The 21,810-nt window shown below is 46.3% G+C and overlaps 1 protein-coding gene across 2 annotated transcripts in view; it reads right to left on the bottom strand.

Annotated features, from left to right (window-relative positions):
• Positions 1-439: 439 nt before the first annotated feature.
• GRIK3 (glutamate ionotropic receptor kainate type subunit 3) overlaps positions 440-21,810 on the bottom strand; it is a 225,830-nt gene continuing 204,459 nt past the window's right edge. The window contains exons 12-16 of one of the 2 annotated variants that reach the window (XM_034754116.1): positions 20,671-20,789; positions 14,937-15,154; positions 3,484-3,706; positions 2,981-3,242; positions 440-1,645 (exon numbers count right to left, since the gene is read on the bottom strand). In XM_034754116.1, coding sequence (XP_034610007.1) covers positions 1,168-1,645; positions 2,981-3,242; positions 3,484-3,706; positions 14,937-15,154; positions 20,671-20,789 — 1,300 coding nt within the window. In that variant the 3' untranslated portion in view covers positions 440-1,167. The remainder of the gene's footprint in view (positions 1,646-2,980; positions 3,243-3,483; positions 3,707-14,936; positions 15,155-20,670; positions 20,790-21,810) is intronic. The other variant, XM_034754115.1, reaches the window with a different exon arrangement.

Genomic DNA, 21,810 nt, shown 5'->3' with positions numbered 1-21,810 from the left:
TGTCTACACTGCAATGTAAGCCCAGGGTTTGAACTCAGGCTTCAAGCCTATCCCCTTTCGGGCTACACACAAATCGCACTAACCCAGGACTTGGACCCAGGATCCAAGGACCGCATGGAGGTGGAGGGTCCAAGTCTGAGTCAAGCCGGGACCCAGGGTCCAAGCCCTATTGCTCTGCAGTGTAGACGCAGCCCCACTGGACTCGTACTCTGGGAGTCTGCCAGAAATATCCCACAATCCCATAGGCCGACATTCTTTGTCCTCTGGACAGTCGAGTTTTCCCAAACTGCACTACGAACAAAGGGCTAGAGTGGCTGCGAGGAGGTCTGGGATATGGGTGGTTGGACTCCATCCCACGTAATGCAGTGTAGATGCCGGAGCCCCAGGTTGGGACCCCAGGTTCAACAATTCCTAACCTGGGGTTACAAATGAGTGTAGACACTCAAGCCCTAGGTTAACAAACTTGAATTCTATAAATCCTGGGCTTACATTGCAGTGTAGACTTACCCATTAGCTTCCCAGAAACAGTTCCCTCACTTTCCCTTCATCTTAATGCTGTAGTCCATAGATTTTTCTAAGAGGAACATGACCTTCCCACAGGCTGTGAAGTAGCTGGTGACCTGAAGATCACAATCCCACCCTGGCATTGCAGGGGGAATTGGCACAGAAGGATTTTGTTTTGTGTTTTCAGATGGCAGCAGTTTCTGGTGCATGACCCTAATCCTATGCCCTGTGTCTGGGGGTCCATTAAAGATCACTTGCCCCTTCTTAGCCAGCTGTCTGACTCCGATGTATTTCCATGTGCCTTTTTGCATCACACGCACACGTGGACTTTGCGCTCTCGGCGACAATAAGCCAGCAAAGCATTGAGGTAAAAGGTCATGGTGGACTGCTTCGAGAGAAGGCAGCAGCTTTGACAATCGTTTTATTTATTTATATTTATTCCCCTTCCCGGTCATTCTATCCTAAATGTGCTGTGTACGTCAGTTCGGAATAGATGCTCACATGGACTGTCATTCACTCCACATCTGTACTGTACTCACAAAATGTTTCTTTTTTATTGCCATGCTAAAGGAAGCCTGGGGTTTCGGGGGGCTCCTCGTTATCCACTGAAGGTCAGTCCGGCTTGATTCTCGCTTGCCTCCATGTGTATTCAATATGTAAACATCAGACTCCTGGATGTGTAGTGTGTTTGGACTCCATGAGGCCTATAGGATCTAGGCCTTTTTTAAAAAATAAAACCAGGTTACAGTCCATGCTTTGAAGTTCCTGTTCCTGTTCCGGCGACCGATGGAGTTGTGTTAAAGGCCTTGTTCTTGAAACTGAACCAAACCAGGATTTTATTCCTTCCTCCCTAATGGAGAGAGCATCCGATCCCATCTCCAGCAAGTCCCTCCCTCCGCCCCAACCCCGGTTCCCTATGGAAATACGGGCGTCAGCCCAGTATTGCACGTCATGCTGTCCTTCCCTGGTAGCCGTCGGTCGTTGAACGTGTGCATGTTGATCACAGCGTCCGTCTTCACCATGATGGGTGGCTGGGCTTTGTGTTTGACCCTCCGCTGGCAGGTGAGCGACAGCCGGATCTCGTCGGCCATGGCACTGCAGAAGGAGCGCTGGGGAAGAGTGGAGGCAAAGGATTTTGTTACTCCCAGGAAGGTGTTCTGAGAACTGTCTGTGCAGAGGGCCAGCATGCGGGCAGGGGACTGGACTCAATGACCTCTCGAGGTCCCTTCCAGTCCTAGAATCTATGAATCTATGCTTCCTACGCACCACTCTGCACAGGGCTGTGGAGGCCACTTGTGGGCCCCTATGCGCACAGGTGAGATTTCCCCTTCAGGATATTGAGACTGGCTAAAGAAAAAGCCTAGGTTACTGTAATAAGTGCAGGGGCGTTCCCTGTTCCCTGGGAGTCAGAATGCGGTGGCATCCTGAGTGTCATAGGACTGCTGCAGCCTGACCTGGGCTGGCTGGTTTACTGGGTTTTGCTTATGCCAACTTATTTCAGTCTCTGGTTGTAGAAGTTATTCATACACACCATTATTATGTTGTGTGTAACATCGCTGTATACGCAGCACAAGGTAAAAGTGTCTGAGGGGGTGTAAACCCTCTTCCATCAAGGGCATAAGGCAACCATGAGAGGTGGCCTGGCCACACTTTCTGTTAAGATTCCATTGATAAATACACCTCTACCTTGATATAATGCTGTCCTCGGGAGCCAAAAAATCTTACCGCGTTATAGGTGAAACCGTGTTATATTGAACTTGCTTTGATCCATGGGAGTGCGCAGCCTTCTCCCCCTCCCGGAGCGCTGCTTTACCACGTTCTATCCGAATTCGTGTTATATCGGGTCGCCTTATATCGAGGTAGTGGTGTAGTGTATAAAGGGTTAATAAATGAGGAATAGCGCAGGGAATACTATGCCAGTTCCCTGGTTTCGCCAAGACTATTGCCATACCAAGGCAGGACAATGTTTAGTGGCTGCTTTACCGCTCGCGGAGTTGCAGCTCGCCGAGCCCATTTTGGGGACCGGGTGTCTTGTTTCCCTGGGAGATGCATATTGCATTGGCTACAGGGCTGCTCCCTGCAAGTCACTGGCCTTCTCTTTCCCCCCTGTTTTCTGTCCACCTTCTTCAGCACCAGGCCATACCTAGCCTAAGGCAGGTACAGTCCGTCATCCCCTCCCTGGAGGCAATGTCCTTCCAGATGGGGGATTTGGTTTGGGCATCCATGGGGAGAGGAGCTGTGAGTCCTACCCTATGGCATCTTCATTTTATCCCTGCTGTGGGCTTCCAGGACTTTTCCCCAGCAGAGCTCAGGGCTCTGACACCGCCAGGGTCCTCCTGAGCATGCTGCAGGTGGCAATGCTTCCAGCAATCCGAGCTGTGTGCGCCCTGAGCGCAACTCCCAGACTCCTGGGAGAGGCCAACCCCAGGACCCGAGCTAGGCTCAAAGCCTGCAGGGCGGGGGCTGGGAGACCGACGGTGCCGATACCTGCTCACGCTCCGCTGTTTTGCGCAGCTTGTAGACGAACTCGATCATCGCCACGAAGACCGACAGCACCAAGCCTGCTGCTAGGACAATGAAAATCCCACCAATGTTCTGTATCCCCAGTGCGCTGGCCTCTTTGCTCTCCTCCTCAGGGCAGCCATTCCCCCGCCACCATTTCTCTTTCATTATGTGCAGCTTGTCTTCCTCTTGGAGCTGGAGGATAGCGATGGTGATCTTATCCCGGTACGGTGAACCTGCGGGGGAGGGAGAGCGGCTGCCGTTACACACGCAGCAGGGAAGGAGGACAAAAGCCACCAAGTGCAGGCAGTGTGTCTGTGTAAGCAGGGCTGTGCATCCCCGTTGACCCAGCAGATACTCCTGGGTGTTTTATTCAGAAATACATGGCTGGGAGTGATTAGCTCAATGCCAGCTGTTGTGTTTATGCTAAGCAGCCCCTCTCCAGGCGTGTACACAAACTGCACCATTGTCACTTACCCATGGGAGTTCCAATCCCATAGCCTTTGGAGTCAATCAGCCCCCCAATCTGGGTTAGGTTGCAGTTCCTTTGTGTGATATATTCAATAGTGGTGGACTCCATTAGGAGGGCGTATTCTGCAGTGAGGGCTCGCTGGATTCCTTCCTCGTTATTTTTAACGAGTGCTGATGGCTTGCTGCTCATGAACGCCCACATCTTTTCGAAGGTGGAAATTTTGGATTTCTGGAACAACAATAACAAGCCCCCCCCCCACTAAAATTAGTCTTTTATTCCTTTGCTGCTAAACACTGTCTGGAAACTTCCAAATTGTCACAAGGATACCAATAAAGTTAAAGCCACAGGAGAGAACCAAAATGTACAAGAATGTCAGTGGCGGTTTCGGGAAAGCCCATTGGTTAATGTTGCCACCCTTTTTGTTAAAGGAAAACCAGAGTAACTTTGCGGCTGTCTGACTCACCAGATATAATCACAACTATTACTAACAACAATGAGGCTTTGCACTTAATTAATGACTGCACAATAACTGGAGATCCTCAGATGAAAAATGTTATTAACAACCATTAGCCCCATGAGTGCCCCCAATGCCTCTTTTACCAAATAGGTAAACTGAGGCACAGAGGAGCTAAGTAGTTTTCCCATGTCCTAACTATCAGTATCTTGACCGACACTAACACTACGGGAATGCCCTTGCATTATTTCCCATTTATACTGAGGTAGCGCCCGGGAGTCCCAGTCACAGACCAGGACCCTGTTGTGCCAGGTGTTGCACCAACCACACAACAAATAGAGCATCCTTGCCCCAAAGAGCTTCCCACCTAAGAAGTATAAACATGTATTTGTCCATTTCAACAATGCACAATCACACCTTGCTTTGATGCCTTGCAGAAGTTGCTATTATGATAGACTCCTGTCCCAACATGTCTGTTAAATTATTCTGAAGAATAATAACCTGAATTCTGCTTATCCCTTTCTACACAATGACAGAGGAGAGAGAGGGAATATGTTTCACTCTCTCCAACTTTCAAGCACCACAGGCAATCTGTGTCCCTTCTGAGATATGTTTAACTGTCAAACAGGCTTTACATTTTTACATAAACAGATGCACAGAGACATTAGAGAAGCATCTACTATATTTTGCTATAGCTAAGAAATGGGGACTTTTTTTTTTTTTTTACCGTTGGCAGACATTCCACTGGAATGGGGACTACACATTTTCTGGACTGGCATATGATGTGAACTTTTGTCTTCATTTGCTCATTCAAAAATCTGTTAGGATGGAAAGAAGTAATTCTGTTTTCTTTATAACATGATCCCAACTGGCTTAAGATCGCCTTTTGAAGTGTCTTTTACACATGCTGTAACAAAAATTAGTTAAGCATATGCATTGGTTTAGGAAGGTTCCACAGAAACAGATGCACATACGAATCCTCTTAAAACAGTGGGTTGGTTAATCTTCATTTCATGGCCAGGTACTTGGTGCAAGGAATAAATTGCAGCCACGAGTGTGTATTTAAAAGGCAGCCATTTTTTCCATGAATGATGAGACCTCACTCGGGGATGTCCGAGCTCACCCATTTGTATGCTTAGTGGAGGTGCTAATTAACCCAACGCATCAAACAGCCACTTTGCCAAACGCTTTAGCAAAAGAAATAGAAATATACGACATGCCAAAGCCACATGGGCAGGCCCTTCACTTCAGAAGTATTGCAGGAAGTGTCCTGTGATGAGTGCAACTGGAGAAGGAGGGTCTGGGTCAGGTTTCAGGGTTGAATTTAGTCTGGTGGGGCCCCAAGGGGCTCAGAAATACAAGATGAACCAGGTTTCTACCAAACAAACTAGAGCTTTGGCATGTAACACTTGTCTCTTTGCATGTGCATTACAGATCTATTTTCTAAATCTCTGGGCTAAGGGAAATTATTCCCCCTTTGTGAATGGATCACCCAAGAACCGTAGCTCTTTTAATAATGCAAGGGGCAAGGGAGGGGAGGAATCTCCCAAGCTCTCCAATGTGAGTGCTCTTTTGAAGAGGCATGTAAGGGGGCAGTGCTTGCTCAGTCTTGTCATTTATTTTTTCCATGACAAACAGTTGGAGAATCTCTCTCCTCAATCTCCCTTCCATATGTTTGCACAAGATAGCAGCATGCATCATCCAGACAGATACCATCAGCCGAGCAAGAAGGAGCGGATTTGGAGAACACATCACAGGCTCGGTGTGTTTCTTTGATGAAATTTACCATGTGTTGGAGAGGATGAGGATGGAGGGTGTCAAAAAATTCTGTCCTCACACTGGATGTGACAGGAATATAGATTTGTCAAGCAGACAGCGTTTGAAACAAGTCCACAGTACAGTTTAAGCCATACCTGGCTTGTTTGTGCTTCGGGCTCCTTGTTGCACGGGATGCATGAGAAGGCCCAGTACTCTGGGATTGAGGAGAAAAGTTGTGCTCACGGTGCCTGAGCATTCTCTCACTATACCCGTAATCTAAATCCTTCCATTACTTAGGCCAGTCCCTGACCCCTAGGCAAGGCAGCAGACGTGGGTCTCAGGAAGAGAGGCACAGAAGGGAAGGCAGTGGTGGCTGTGCAACGCGTTCTGAAGTGAAGGGCCTCCCCATGTGGCATTGGCATGTCATATATTTCTATTTCTTTTGCTACAGCATTTGGCAAGGTGGCTGTTTGATGCGTTGGGTTAATTAGCACCTCCACTAAGCATACAAATGGGTGAGCTCGGACATCCCCGAGTGAGGGCTCATCATTCACGGAAGAAATGGCTGCTTTTAAATACACACTTGTGGCTGCAATTTGTTCCTTGCACCGAGTACCTGGCCATGAAACGAAGATTAACCAACCCACTGTTTTAAGAGGATTCGTATGTGCCCCAGAGCCAATTTCCTCCTATCTTAGGTACCTCTATGGCCACATTGCCATAAGATGTGAGCACTTCACAGTCTTTGATGTGCTCATCCGCCCAGCACCCCTGCGAGGAAGGGAAATACCTGCCCTGAGGGAGCCGAGGTAGAGAAAGTCTAAATGACACAGGGATTCTATGGCAGAGGGGGAACTGCACACCTGTCTCCTATGCCCCAGGCTCGCACCCTAACCCATACGTCCTCTCCAGCAAAAGCTGCCCTTTGAGCAATCCTGTTGCAATGGACCAGATCCTCAACTAACATCGCTCACCACAGGATTCGGTGGAGGTATGGCACTTTACTCCAGCTGAGGATCGGACCCATGCCTGGAAGGACATTTGGGGCAACTATTGGACCTCAAAAAAGCAGCAGGAAATTTAGGCCACCGAAGACTATTAAATATCTGTACATTACAATGCATAAGTGTCGTGAATAACACTCTTTCTTCCCCGACAACGACTTGTTTAACACTTACATAGTTCACATCAGAGACCTTTGGGTTCACAAGCATTCCCTTTCTCTCTCTCTCTGCATTTACTGCCCCTGGGTGCTGACATGGTGCTCGTTAACAACATCAGTGTTCTCCCAGTTTAAAGCACACAGTGAAGTAAACTGGCAAAAAATCAATCGGCTGCATTTAGAGACGCTAATAGGACTTGCATGAGGCAGTGTAGCTCTTCAGGCAACTTAAATTACATGCGACAAGCCTCTCTTCTACAGCAACACCACTTTTCTCCGCTCTCCTCCTCAAATCACTCCCTTTGACTGAATGAAACGTAAGAGTAGTTTGAAATGCCAGGGCAGCCCATTTCCCCCCCACCTTGGTGACCCCGCCCCCCCCCCCATGCCCATCACATGATCTCATTTGGTGCAGTGGGGAATGTGTACTAGAGCAGCAGCTCTTCACTCCGCATCATGAAGTGTGAACCTGGGTCAATAGCAAATGCTCCCTTCTCTTTAGATCACACTTTGATGAGTGCACTTCACTTTGCAACAGCTACTTACAGTCACTCAGGCATGCCTAATGCACCAACAGAATTAAAGACCCAGCAACACTTGCTGAGCCACTTAAGAGAGCAAATGTGGCAATAGGATCCCCCAAACAGAGCCATAGCTTGAAATTCATGAACACAAGCTCCTTCTGCCTCTTCTGTTCTCCTCCAACCCATGCTTTTAGCCACCTCACAATGTGTCAAGGCCAAAATGCCACTAGTCACATTGGCCGTATCTTCACTAGGGTAAAAGGTGTTTTCTTACTGTGTTAGCTAACACCAGGTAACTAGGAGGAGCTAACATGCTGGTGAAAACAAGGCAGAGTTTAATATAAGGTACTGCTACCTTGTATAATATTATCTTTTTTCTAAATAAAAGGAAAAAAAAAAAAACAAAGCTGGCTATCTCTAACTAGCTAGTTACTTGCTTGCACCTGTCCCATCACAGATATAGGCCAATGTAAGAGGGGAAAAATAAGGGCACTGGACTGTAAAACGTCAGTGCAAACTACAAGTGGTAGCCACTACCCCTCCACTGGTATGCAGTTGCCAGAGGCAGCGAGCATCATTGCAGATGGGGAGGTGTGCAGTCGTGGCCTTCTATTGAAAAGCACTGAGTTCCTGTGAAGATGGTGCTCCCTCATCCTGCAAGGCTGGAGGAATTGTAAAGGTCCAGAGAAAAAACTTTCATGGGCTCATGCTCTTAATCCTCCCTCTCTGTGGCTGAAAAGTCTCCATTCACACTTCAAAGAACGTGTTCCAGTTAGGATCAGATTGTGATTAGAAGCAAATTAACTCCCACTTAAATTGTTATAGCACCTCAGAGAGTGTATTCTTCGTAATCAAAGAGTTCTTGAACATGCACAATAATTGCCTGGTATGAAACTGACAGTCAATAAAGAAAGCAGTTAATTGTGCCTGCTTCAGAGGTAACCGGATATTTGTCACCTATTGATTTAAAGGCTAAATGATTATTATAAAAAAAATTACTGGGATTCATCAACTATGCTAAATGGACGCTTGTAACACAGTGGTTGGATGTTAGTAACATATTCTTACTAATGAATTGCCATTTAATTTTAATAGGGTGTTTTGTTCAAATTAATGGAAGTGTCGGAATAGAGAGTCAATCTGAAGTGATGTCCATCTGCTACCTTGATATTCAGTCCCACTGGTAACATGCACCATCTGGGCAGGTGGGAATAATGGAGGATTTCTGACACGTGGTATAGCCCCAATCCCCCAGATCAGACCTGCTGCAACAGGTCAGTGAAGAGAAACTGCTCAGTTGCTTTGGCATAGTAAGAGCTGATATTAAATGACCATCTTCTGGCTGTGAACTGCCAGGGAACGCTGGATTGTCAGAAATGCCTGACTAGAAAGGCAGGGATAGCCTGCCCTATGGGATCTCTAGGTAAAGAAACACATTGGCCAGACCACACCAAATGTAGCTCTACTTAAATCAGTACAGCTATGTCGATTTACACCAGTGGGGTAAACGGACGTGGCTGTTTCTCAATGGAACCCACCTTGTGTTCTGAACCAAACGTATTTACAATTAGCTGCACAGCAAACACACTGAACGTAGCAAATGCTGTGAACATTGCAAATGACTCTGACTCTGTTCTTTATAGTCACCGCTCAGGAGCTGCCTGTAATAACCAGTGTTTCAAGACCAGTCACCCAAATACATTAATGGAATAGTGCAGAGGAGCCAAAATAAAGGTGCCTTGCCAGACATGTATGCTTTTTTATCAGTGAAATTGGCAAGAAAGTAACTTTCAGGCTTATGCTTTTCAATTCCAGGCCATATAAAGAAAGAAATTGATTTTCACCAACTGAAGATACTTAATCTTGAGAATTTAACATTTCTGTACAAGGAAATATATATGAATGCTGCAAAAGGCACATTAAAACCAGCATTTTTGTTCCGAGAGAGATAGCATCCTTCTTAACACATAACCCAGTATTTCTGGTATTTTCTATAATGGAAACCAGATACTGCTATTAAATTAATTGATTTCTTCCTGGAACCCTCATCTTCCAGCTTATCTGACCTGCATTCCCTGGCAGTAAATGGCTTCTCATAAGTTCTTTCCATGATGAAACCCACCAATGAAGTTAGCAAAACTCTCTCTTTGCTGTACATAGGCAGCGGCCAGCCAGGTTGGCAACAGAACAAGGCCATGGTTGGGACTGACTGATCGAAGCATTACTGACCTGAGACAATGGGACATCTTTCCAGTGTTTTCAGTGGGCTTTTTAGCAAGCCCTGCAAGAGCTGTGGCCCACATTTTTCAAGCTATTTAGGTATTGCTGTACTCAGTGTTGACTCAAGTGCCTAAATCCGTTTTGGAGATATAAGATTTAGGCTCTTCACTCAATTGGGTGTTACGATGGTGAATGCAGCAACACCTAAAAACCTTTCGAAGTCTGGGCCGATGTCCCCCCGCCTACAGATAGGGACGTCAGCTGGCAGGAGGAGGCGTTTGCCTTCCTTTTCTTTATGCTTCCATTTCCTCCACAAGTGACAGCACCTTGATCGCGCGCTCCTTGCAGCAGCAGATGTTCCTGTCCTGGCCCTCATCAGCAATTCTCTGTGACATTCCTACAGGCTAGAGAAGCTGCAAACCAAAGTGACATATTGTGTCTTCATAATGCAGTTAGCAAACGACAACGCTAGCCGCAGCAAACCGGGCAGCAGAGGAGCTGGGAATACAGATTCCCAGGCGGAGTGGAATTTTTAGAGCTAGTCACGGAGAAGGGGAGGGGTGATAATCTCAGAGGGGGATCTCCTATCAATCAATCATGGGGCATTTTTCCTGCAGCGAGCAGGATGCGATGTCTGGTTCCCTTCAAGGCTGGTATGCCATAAAATAGACATCAGAGGCTGCACTCCTCTGTTTGTCCAGAAGATGATCTGTATCACACAACTCGCATGCACTTGGTCTTCAGTTGCCCAGGAACTTTGTTCCGCAGGACCCCGTGTCTCGAGAGCGGCTGCTACAGCATCATCCCCAGTGAACAGAACCAAGAGCAGGTGTCTTTGCAAACACTGGGCAGCTCCCCAGCTGGTGTACACAGGCAGAGCTGCACTGACGTCATGGTGGGGGCTGATGAATTACACCAGCCGAGGGTCTGGGCCAGAGTTTGGGATGGGAGCGTCTGGATGACAATTAAGGAAACTGAACCACATTTCTCTTCCCAGGAACGACAAACACACAGCGTCCCACAGGAGCATTTCGGCTGCTCCAGCAAACAAAGCCCATGTCGGGGGGGAACAGCCCTGAGAATTCATCTCTTTCCAATCGTAACACAGAAAAATAAAATATGCGGTGGAACATAAACAGACTCTGCCAGATGCATGACAGGAGCCAAAGAATGGGTGGGATGGAGACGGCTAAGAAGCTATAAAGATACTGGGGACACACACACGCACGCGCACGCACACACACACACACACACACACTGTTATTTCCACACACACACACACACGCACGCGCACGCACACACACACACACACACACTGTTATTTACACACACACACACACACACACACACACTGTTATTTCCACACACGCACACGCACACGCATGCACACACACACACACTGTTATTTCCACATAGAAATAAACATGAAGGTAACACGATATGGCTGTTCATGCTAAAGAGGAGCTTGCATACACGGACTCTGCTGCAAAAAGCAGACTGACACCGAGTGGCTGGAGTTTGAAATTCTATGCCATGTTTGTACCGAGAAAAAAAAAATCCTATTTCCTTATGAAGGCACATCTGCTGCCTGTCAAACTAAGCACGGGCTTTGGAAAGTGTAACTTCTGGCCACCATTGTCATAGCCAACAGCAGGCTGTGAATCTGCAGGGAAATGTTCTGCTCTTTCTTCTTGTTAAAATTCAGAGCACCAGCTCCCTTTAATGAGTCTTGGCTATTAAACTGCTGACTGGCTAATCTAAATGCTATTATATTGCACCCATTCAGCATCTTACAGTATTCCAGGCACAACCTGGCTTCTAAGATGTGAAATATTTTGTGACATTTTGGTCCATGTATTTCCAGCTGAATTGAAACGATAGGAAGGTGTAAAGGTTGGGGAAAGGTACATTTCTCACTACCGTTAGCTTGCTAACCAGATCAGAAAAGCAGTCACATTTTCACCATCCAAACCATCATTTCTCTGAATCCTGGCATCTCCCTGCTAGCAGGGAATTCATGGCTTACCCACACAGAGCACTCACCCTTTACCTTACATTTAATGTTTATAGTGAGAAAGTGCAATGAGATCCTTGGATGGAAATCTTTAAACAAGGGCAAAATATAATAATGATGATATTTGTCATTCCCTCTTCAAGGCTATAATTCTGTGCTTGACTATATAAGATCAATCATAAATCTGGTTCTTTGCCACATGGTTTAATCGGCAGCTGCACAGTATTAAAAACACCTACACCAGAGTAATCCATGCAAATGGTCTGTTATGTGATCGGAACCGGCTGGAGTGCTAGACTGGGACTGAGGAGACCTGGTTTAAATTCCCAGGTCAGCTGTGGACTTTCTACATGAACTTGGGCAAGTCATTTCACCTACGCTAGGCCTCAGATCCCCCCGCTGTGAAAACGGGGATAGGATTTCCCCACCCGAGGGGGTGTTATGAGGATAACATTCACTAATGATGGCAAGGTATTCAAACATGATAGTAATGGGGGTTCGGTAAGTGTCAGTGTGATCCCAGTGGCTGGAGTGGGATCTCCTTTTACACTGGCCACCAGACAGACAGTCATCAGAGCTAACAACTTTCCCTTTCTAAGCTCTGATGTGTTTTGGTGAATCGGGGTCTAACATCCCCTCCTGGTTGTGACTGATACCAGTGGCACAGAGTAAAAGTCTGCATTCTCCAGTCTCAATCTCTTCCTTGCAAGGGAATATTAAAAAATCATCCTCAAAACATAAAAACCAGGTCATGTTCGCAAAGGAGGCTAATTCCTAGATAAGTTCCTCCCCATTTCCCACTCTCCTTTATCATCTCTCTCTTTCGTTTTTAACACATACTTTTACAACCCAATTGTGGTTTCAAAGACTTTTTTAAATCTCTTAATTAATTTTCATCTTCTAAGCAGCAGTAAAAAGGCAACAGCTCTTTGCATGTTCTCTGCTGTGTCGGACAACTTCTAAAATTAATTTCCTTTTAAATGGAAGGAATTCATGTAATTTGCCTTCCATGACGTGGTTGCAATGTATTGGTGGCATTGCACTGCATGGACTTTCATAGGTGTGGCCTAAAAGCCTTAACATGGAATTGCCAAGAGACAAAGCAGGCATTAGATTCCTTTTCTCTGGTTTGTTTTCTGCTTGGGTTTGTTGTTTTGTTTTCTTCCCCTTTCCTTTGCCATGGGTCTTTTTCTCCAAGGTGCTTAGTGCTTGATAAAATATTAACACAGGTTGGATGTATGTCACAGTAGCTAGTTACTCTCTGAGTCCTACCAGATGCTATTGTTCTATTATGTCCTGAATGAAGGTATCTGTTGGGTTCCTGTTTCTTTAATATGCTTCATATTAGAGCAGGAAATTACTTACTCTTGCTATCTGTCTGGATTTGAGAGAGAGTGTGATGGAGAGGGTGGAAACCCCAAAGGTCTATTGTTAGACAGAGTAAAGCTTTTCCATGCCACTTGGACAATGCTTCTCCAGCAAGTTCAACATGTGCTGAACCTTCTGTTTGTGTCCCAACAACTGTTATTTTGACTGAAAACTGGTTGATGTTTGTTCTCCATGGCTTGTGTCCACCCTGTGCCTTTAGCATTAGTCTTGGGAACATGATCGTGCTGTCAGTCACACACCAGCTAACTTGTAGACTGGGGTTTAAATGTGCATCGTGAGACACCTTCACGGGGCCTGGTTTTCAGAAAGTGTTGAACACCAACACACTCAGAATCAGGCCCCTTTAAGGTGGTGCTCGTCAGTTACCCCAAATCACTAGTCACACCTGAAAGTTCAGTTCTGGGACAATGAATGGGTCTACATTTGGCATGTTGTATTTCCTTGCTCCTCCAAAACATGCGGGAAGGGGTGGGCAGAAAATTGCATTAAATTGTTTTCTGAAGACCATGGTGGAATGATCCTGGAAATATTCTTGCTCCTTGTGATTCCTAAATTCCAGCTCCGCAACCCTGTTGACCCTAGCATAGATGAAATATTTGGCCCAATGTATTCAGAGATGGGGGAGGAATAGTGTTATAACAAAACCCTTGTAGCAAGGGAATAACCTGAGACTATACAAGCTTTGTATGTAATAGGCCCAAGGCAGAGATAAGGGTCTTTTACTTATTAGCAGTCCATGAAGTAAGTTTAACTGATGACTTTAATCTCTTTGCGTCTGAAAACATGATTTTCTTGAATTTATTTATGCTGTTTATTCTTATGATTTATTAAAGATGTAACACCATCAGCAGGTGCCCATCCTGTGCTATACAAGACCTGATAACAACTAAAAATGGACAGTTTCATACTGTAACAAGGAACAGACTATTTATTCCAACCTAGGCAGATAAATAGCTACTCAACCCCAACCTAATGCTCTTACGAGTAAATAAAAAAACCTCCTCTGTGCAAACCGCCCCCTCCCTCAGCACCTGTGAGAAAAATGGGCCACAGAAGGTTAGCGGATCTGACCCTTCTCCTGAACCACTTGTCTGTTCTTCAAAATTATTCCCTGTGCTTTGTTTCATTCTATTTGACCTGTGTTGGTTAGTTGCGGTTGGTCAGATCAGGCAGGTGGTGTTTCTGTTCCCTGCCTGGGCGACTGTAACTTTTAGGTTTCTGGTCTGAAAGTTCCCAGAAAGTTTGAAATTTGCTATTTGAGAACATTCATGCTAGTAAGGCATGCTTATGTGAATATTTCAGTGAATGTACATGGGGCAAGAGACGTTGCTTAAAAATGCAAATAAAAAAAAAGGTGGAAAGGTGTTTGCAGCATTTGTCCAGCTCTAGTTTTCATTTTTAATCTCTCTCCTCTTGATTCTGAATTCATCTAGAAGCCTATCAGTTTGTCTTCAAGGGCTTCAGGGCATTCTCATTGAGCCGGAGGAGGAGAGGGACTAGGGGAGTTGTGAAGGTCTGGAAGATGCCTGGGGAAAATAAGACTTTCTGGAGGAGTTTAGTATAAGCTGCACAGAAGCTCTGCCTTGATTTGGGAATACACCTTCCATCTGGAGTGTCTGAGCCAGCATTACCCAGTGTCTTTGTATCTCTGAAGCTGTAAAATCAATGCCATTTAAAATTTCTAACACCAATTAGCATCTGGCAGAAGCGAGCTATGGATGTTTCATAGCCTGGGTGACTTTGAATGGGTGTGGACAAAGTCCTAGCAAAGATGCAAGAGGGAACAACCTTGCGTTAAGAGGAAGGGAAATGGACTACGTGATATAGCTAGTTTTTCTCTGCTCTTATTCCCTCTGGTCTGAGAACATTGCTTTGGTACCATTCCTTGTGTGTTTGCATTTCTGCCTCGAGGGTGGAATGCATATGTTTGATCTCACCTTGAAGAAGGTCATGGTAGCTCCATCCTTCACAGCTCCATACTCTATTTTTGTTTGCTTTGCCAGATCATCTGCCGAGTCGATGGGGGATTCCATTCTCTCCACAATCAGGAAGGCAGCAAGGTTGGCTGTGTAGGACGAGATGATGATGAGCGTGAAGAACCACCAGATGCCGCCAATGATCCGTGTAGACAGAGCTTTGGGCATCAGCTCAGACCCTGGGAGAGTAGGAAAAGCAGCTTAAAGGAATTGGAAAATAAAGAGAGAAAAGAAATAAAAAGGAAACCGTACATATTTCAAGCACTAGGTCACATTGCTGAACTGTAACAACTGCACAAATTAAGCCAATTGTTTTTCATGCAAATTACCCAGACATCTTGCATACAAGGAAATCTGGATTTTTTTTCTGTAGCATTTGCAGAATTTTCTCTCTTTATTGCTGACCTTGGGTACAGTGCACAATTTACAGGAAACCTTCAAAACTGAAGTAATTAACTAGGCTGCTTTTATGAGATTTAAACAGCAAGCCATGTATGAACTTTTATGAGTGTTTTGCTCTGCCATTTAAAAAGCGCTTTGCTTTTATATGAATTACTTCTCAAAGGCCTCATTCAAGGGGGAGGATTCAAATACACAAGGCTTTAAAAAAATCAAACAGTGCAACAAAGAAATGATCAGGATCCATTACTTTGAATAGCTGCGGGAGGCAGAAAAGTAGGAGACACTATACAGCATGAAAGGTGCAACATGTCTGGAATGACTTTGACTGAACGGAGATGAAGGACTAAATGGGCTGTGCTATTTTTGCAATCTCGTGAGACACGGATTAAAAATGAGGAAAGTGGCTGGGTTTGAAACAGCTGCAGTCAGATGACATTTCTGATCTGGAATTTGCATGGAAAGTTGGATTCTGCGAGGCAATTTAAGGAGTGTGGCATTAAAGTGTGGTACATAATGCAGCATTTCCCCCACATTAGGTGCCTGAGGAAGCAAGGTTGTCTCATCAAGAGCTTATTCCTGCTCCATTCCATCTCATCTTTTGGTGCAGCTGAAGGCGTGGCTTTGAAAACCATTTTTGAATTAGATGTAGAATGGAGTTAAAAGCAACACAGGGGACCTCTAAATTAACTGCATCCAGTAAGGGAATGATTCATCCTGCTACAATGTCTCCCTGGATACTGACCTTGTCCAGCTCTGGGAAGAATCGTTATTAAATGATGCTACAGTGCCGGCAGGGGGGGACACAACAATATTTCTTGTGGGTGTCACTGAACTTATGCGTTGGGTTCTTTTAGTTTCCCTGCTGTGACTATAAGTGGATCTGGGTGAAATAATTCATCATTAATCATGTGCGCGATACATTTCATTTCTCCATTCCGGAATTGTCTGCAACCAGATCACAATTTTCTTGAATTTTATTCCTGACTTAAAAATTACTCACCAAACAAATCCTTGCACTGGGACTCCCTTGTGCCTAGTTCACTGCGTGTATGCCACCTTTGAAATTCACTGTTTTAAGTGAACAGCCAGTTCACATGGTATGTCCTCGTTTGGGCAAGGGTAACTCGTGTAAATGGTCACGGCTATGAATCCAATCGGAGCCTTTTCATTGGCTCTGGTGGGCTTTGGACCAAGTCCTACGTGAAATTAGTTGGTGAGACAAGTTTCAGCTGAGCATGAAGTTTTCTTTCTACAGAAAAGCTGGCAGGGTTTATAGCCCTAGTAAGTCACACAGCCATCCCTGGCACCTCTCACAATCTGAATCCAGCCACTCCTTTCCCATTCGAGCTCCAGCCTCTCGCAAACAGACTGTTTGCGCCAATCTGGGCAAATGTTAAAACCAGATGGTGCTTGACAAGCAACTGAAGAGCCCAAATGGAACAGCAGAGACTGTAAAGGAACTGGGACCAGCCGAGGGAGCCGTACCAGGAAAAACACCTTGCATGGTAACACGTGGGATGGGAGTGAGTTTCCCGGGCTCTCCTAGGGCACCGAGGGCCTGTGGAGCTGTGCCTGCCTGCGCTAGACATGAGCTGCACTCACAGTGTGCAGGGCAGGGAGCAGTGTAGGATTCAGCAATGCAGATACAACCTTTTGTCAATGGAGGTTCAGGGTCTTGAAAAAAGCACTAGATACTTTCTGTACAAACTTTCTCTTTTCAACTTAAAAGGTTCTTCCAACCAGGTTTTTTTTTCCTGAATCCACAAACATGTGTTTGTCTTCTCTTTCACTTCTCTCACTTACCCCCCCCCCCCCCCCCCCCAGGTCTCTTTCTGACAAATGGTCAGATATTGTTCTTCCACTGGCCCAGTGTCACTCTCATTCTGGATATGCAACCAGACCAATGACACCCAAGTAAGGCAGGGGACTGCTGAGCTCCAAACCCCGCTCTGCACAGACACGTACCTGGGTATTTCTGAACTCATTTCAGTCATCCCTCTCAAACAGCCCCCATTCCAGTCCCAAAGCTCCATGGCGGCCTCTCACTTGACGGCAGAAAATTATTCACAGCAAAGAATAAAGCATCCTGAGACTGAGGCTAGAAACAGAGTTGGTCACACTAAGTGAAGGGATCCTGCCGCTGTTTGTTTCCTGCCTGGGTAATTCTTTTATGTCCCACCACTCTGGGTCTCTGCCACGTACTGTGCCCCACTGCTGGGCCTTGGCAGATCATCAGATCGAGTTTACTTACTTTTAAAGTTTGTTTTTGAAATTTGGAAGACTCTAATTAAAAGAAGTCTCTTGTTGAACCTCTGCTCTCCTTGAAACAATTCTGCTCTAATCCATCCATCCTGTTTCTAAGGTTCCTGTCACCATGGTATCAAAGAACCCCTCAAACAATCACTCATGCAGATAGCATCGAAGGGCGTTTTAGGAAAGCGCCCTAGTACGTTTTGTCAAATGGTGCACGGCTTCCTCAAGACTGGGACACAGATGGGATTTGGAGAAGACATGTGGGAGAGGAAAGACACTATAGACTGTACTTTCATTATACAGCTCTCCTTAGGTGATGAACATTTACACTGCTAGCTAAGGAAACAGGTGTTTGAAGGTACTTTCAACTGGACTTTATTTAATTGGCAGCTATGGAGTCCATCAAAATGAGTGTTCCAGCAGGAAGCCCTATTACCATCTAGGAGTATTTTATGAATTACCTATGCCAAGGATCAGTGGATGTGTTTGTAGTTTTTTAACTTCTTCTCAATTCACTGAGCTGAAACCCATCTGATATTTTGGATGCGGTACCTAGTGAATGACCAAAGCCTTACTCAGAGGGTTCTGTTATTTTAGGATCTGTCCATTGTCTGTTCTCCCTTCAGTGCAATGCTAGGATGGAGTAACCACATGGGAAGAAATATTACACTCTCAGCCACATGCATTGTGTGAGACCTGATTCTACTAATGACCAGTGAATGGTGTGAAGCAGGTTAGATCTTCCTGAAAGTAAATGAATTGCTTAAATTATGAAAGCTGTGTCACCAGAGAAAGAGAGATGGGGGGCTACTGCCCCACCTAGTGAATTTAAGCAGCTGAGATGGATTGTAACATAATGTATCCTGACACACACACACACACACATACACACATATAAACACAAAAATGCACCTCCAGCTGATCCTTTAGGGGTATATTTTCAGATTTCCTATTTCTGACATAGTTTGTGCCTATAAAAACTGCACCCGTATTGTTGGTTTTTTACATGTGTCAGTAAGTTGCCGGGTTGTCTAAATGGGAGATTCCGCATCCACAATAAACTACAGGCACAAAGATAAGGGGTGCAAAACTTCACTCATATACAAAGAGGCTGGGGCCTGGCTGACCCCTAAGATTTAGTAACCCAGTTTATTTATTCTTTATATCGATTTAGGCCTCCTGGTAACTCTACTCCATGCTCTGGGCATAGGGTGACCAGGTGTCCAGTTTTTGATTGGAACACCTAGTCGAAAAGGGACCCTGGCGGCTCCGGTCAGAACCGCCGACCGGGCCGTTAAAGGTCTGGTTGGCGGTGCTGCGGTGCTAAGGCAGGCTAGTCCCTACCCCAAACCCCTTCCCCAGCCCAGTGAAAGTGAGTGAGGGTGGGGGAGAGCGCGCCACCAAGGGAGGGGGACTGTAGTGAGTGGGGGGCGGGGCCTTGGGGAAGGAGAGGGGAAGGGGCCTCAGAGAAGGGGGCGGAGTCTCGGGGAAGGGGCAGGGCTAGGGTGTTCGGTTTTGTGCCATTAGAAAGTTGGCAACCCTACCTGGGCACTCTTGGCATCTGTGTAAAACTCCGATGTCAAGCTCCATGTGACACTGGAATTGCCAAACATAAACCATCCAAAGCAGCAGCAGTGGCCACATTTCCTTCCCCGTGCCCTACTGAGCACCATCCAATCACCCATCACAGGACTAGAACAGCTTAACGCTGCCACCAGACTTCCCACCGGACCCAAACCTCCCTCGGGCCTACACCAAGGCCGGCTCAGACAGATGGGCTTTGCGACGTGCCCAGGAGGTCAGCAGGTCCAGGCGATTTCAGAACTTGGAGGGTAGGAAGAACATGGCAATGAAAAGGGGGCTTTTTTATAATGAGAAGGATGAAGCTGGAGGTCTCTGCTGATGGCAGATTGGGCAGCATGGCTCTAACTGATAGTCCTCATGGAAGCGCTTATTCCATTCTGCGCTAGCTCAGCCTATCTTACCGCAGGGCAGGCGCTTCCCCAAATAAATTACAGCAACTTCTACAGTGGAAACAATCTCTGTTTTCGATAATTCAGAGCAGGAGGTGAGCACTCTCCTGCCTCCACCGTCATGAGGAGATAAGATGAAAAAGAACACGCCGGTCTCTGTTGGGTGAGCAAAAAAGAATCCTCCAGGCCCAGCCTCCTGTGACAGAGGAGGAACTTTTCAGTCTTTCTGGAGTGTCTCAGTACCAGTGCCTTAGGCTGAGGCATCTGGATTCATATCTGAGGCTGGGTTAGTTCTTTGCCATACTGGTTTTCATGTCCTTTCTCCCCTATTTCCCGCCAGCTACACAAAGCAGTGAATAGAGTCTACAAACGAAACGAAAATCATTGCAAATGAATTATGCCCTACATAGTCCCCAGGACCTGCCTGAGCTCCAAGTCATGGCTGGTTTCCATTGATCAGATTAATTCCACTTAGGCATTTATCTAATTAACCCCTTTCTGACCTTGTTTGCTCTAGGCTGACTGGCACATGTGCAGCTGGATAACGCAAAGCCCTGGATTGTATACAACACACACAAATCCAACCAACTCTCCGGAGAGTTGCTTCTATCTGAGCGAGCCACATGTGTATGGTACATCTCAATCAGAAAGAGTAACAGGAGAGACAAATATTTCATCCCACGGTGGATACCATGAGCAGTAAAACTGTCAGCGGAGAGCTATCTCCCAGTTCCTGCAGCTAACTGCCTATCCAGCATGGAGACAAAAAGCCGGTGTTGACAAGCACTTCTGTAATTGTTAAGAGACAAACTCCACAATTTCAAACCCAATGTCTGTGCTTGTCAGCGTGCAGTGACATAGCTCGTCTCCATGGCTCTAGCGCTGTGTGACAACCAGGGCCCAGGGCTGCCACATTATTCTTTTTGCTACAGTCGGTTGTTTTTGACAAGCACAACTATGTTTTAACTTGCTCCTGTCAAAAACCAGGCACCAAACAAAAGCTCTCTCGGTCACAGAAAATAGCAGGGGGTGTGTGTGTGGTGGGGGTCAGGGGGAGCCAGCCGTACCTTGCTGCATTAGTGCTCCCATTCCAAACCAGAAGCTGTTGAGCAGGGTGAAGTTATTCTCCACGATGTCTGAGCCCGGGTTGCAGGGGTGAGCGTCATACCACTCGTACGGGCTGAACCTGGGGAAAACAAGATCGTGTTATTTGCGAGGTTGCATGAGAAGGGCCTAATGGGCCGGGAAAGGCAGAGCTGTCATGCACATGGAGCTGCTCCAGGGCGCCCGCTGACCCCTGACATTTCTATATCGGAAACCACGGGAGAAGCGTGGCCAAGAATTTCCAATGTGATTAGTGGTTTAGGGAACTTCAAGTTTTGGGAGCCCAACTATAAAGAGGCCTGCATTTCAGACGATAGGCGCTCAGCACTAGGCCCCTTTATGGCGTCTCAGGTTGGGCCTAGGGTAACCAGATGTCCCGATTTTATAGGGACAGTCCCAATTTTTGGGTCTTTTTCTTATATAGGCTCCTATTACCCCCCACCCCCATCCCGATTTTTCACACTTGCTGTCTGGTCACCCTAGTTGGGCCCCCAAAGTCACCAGCCCCTTTTGAAAAGCATGGCAGAGGACTTTCCAGTCATACACGATCAACAGAAGAATGAGGCACAAACACAGGCGCTTCTCTCGCACCTCGTATGAACGAAGGGCTCTTCTGTCTCCACCGAGCAGACTCTGCTACAATTTTTCAGCGTTATCTCATGCAAATTGTAGTATTTCAAAGGACCCTGGGGAGCTTCTTTCCCCTGGAGCACTGGAGGATCTGTTTGTGTTTTAACCGCTGTTGGAAGAGGAACATTTTGCAGAAACACAAGTCTTTTGCAGTGGGCACAACCGCACATTCAGAGGAACCCTGCACAGCCTCACAGTGGAGGTAGGGGGTGCCTGCATCTCTCCCACTGGAGTTATCCCTTTTCCCCCTAGAATAACTTTGCTGTCAAGACTTGCCTACGCTACTGAAATATGCCGGGCTAACTGCTGTTGTCCCCCCTAAAGCAATTATAGCCCCCCTGGCACCCAAGCACTAGTACAGATGTGCTCACGCTGGTTTGCAAGTCTGCTAATTGCCGTTTGGAGAATATGCTTCACCAGGGTTAAATACTGACTAATTCAGAACTGTTTTCATGCCAGTGGGTGGTAGATGA

Source organism: Trachemys scripta, chromosome 20 (genome assembly GCF_013100865.1).
Source record: "Trachemys scripta elegans isolate TJP31775 chromosome 20, CAS_Tse_1.0, whole genome shotgun sequence".
In the NCBI taxonomy this organism is placed as follows: domain Eukaryota; kingdom Metazoa; phylum Chordata; order Testudines; family Emydidae; genus Trachemys; species Trachemys scripta.
This window is presented reverse-complemented; position numbering and strand designations above follow the sequence as displayed.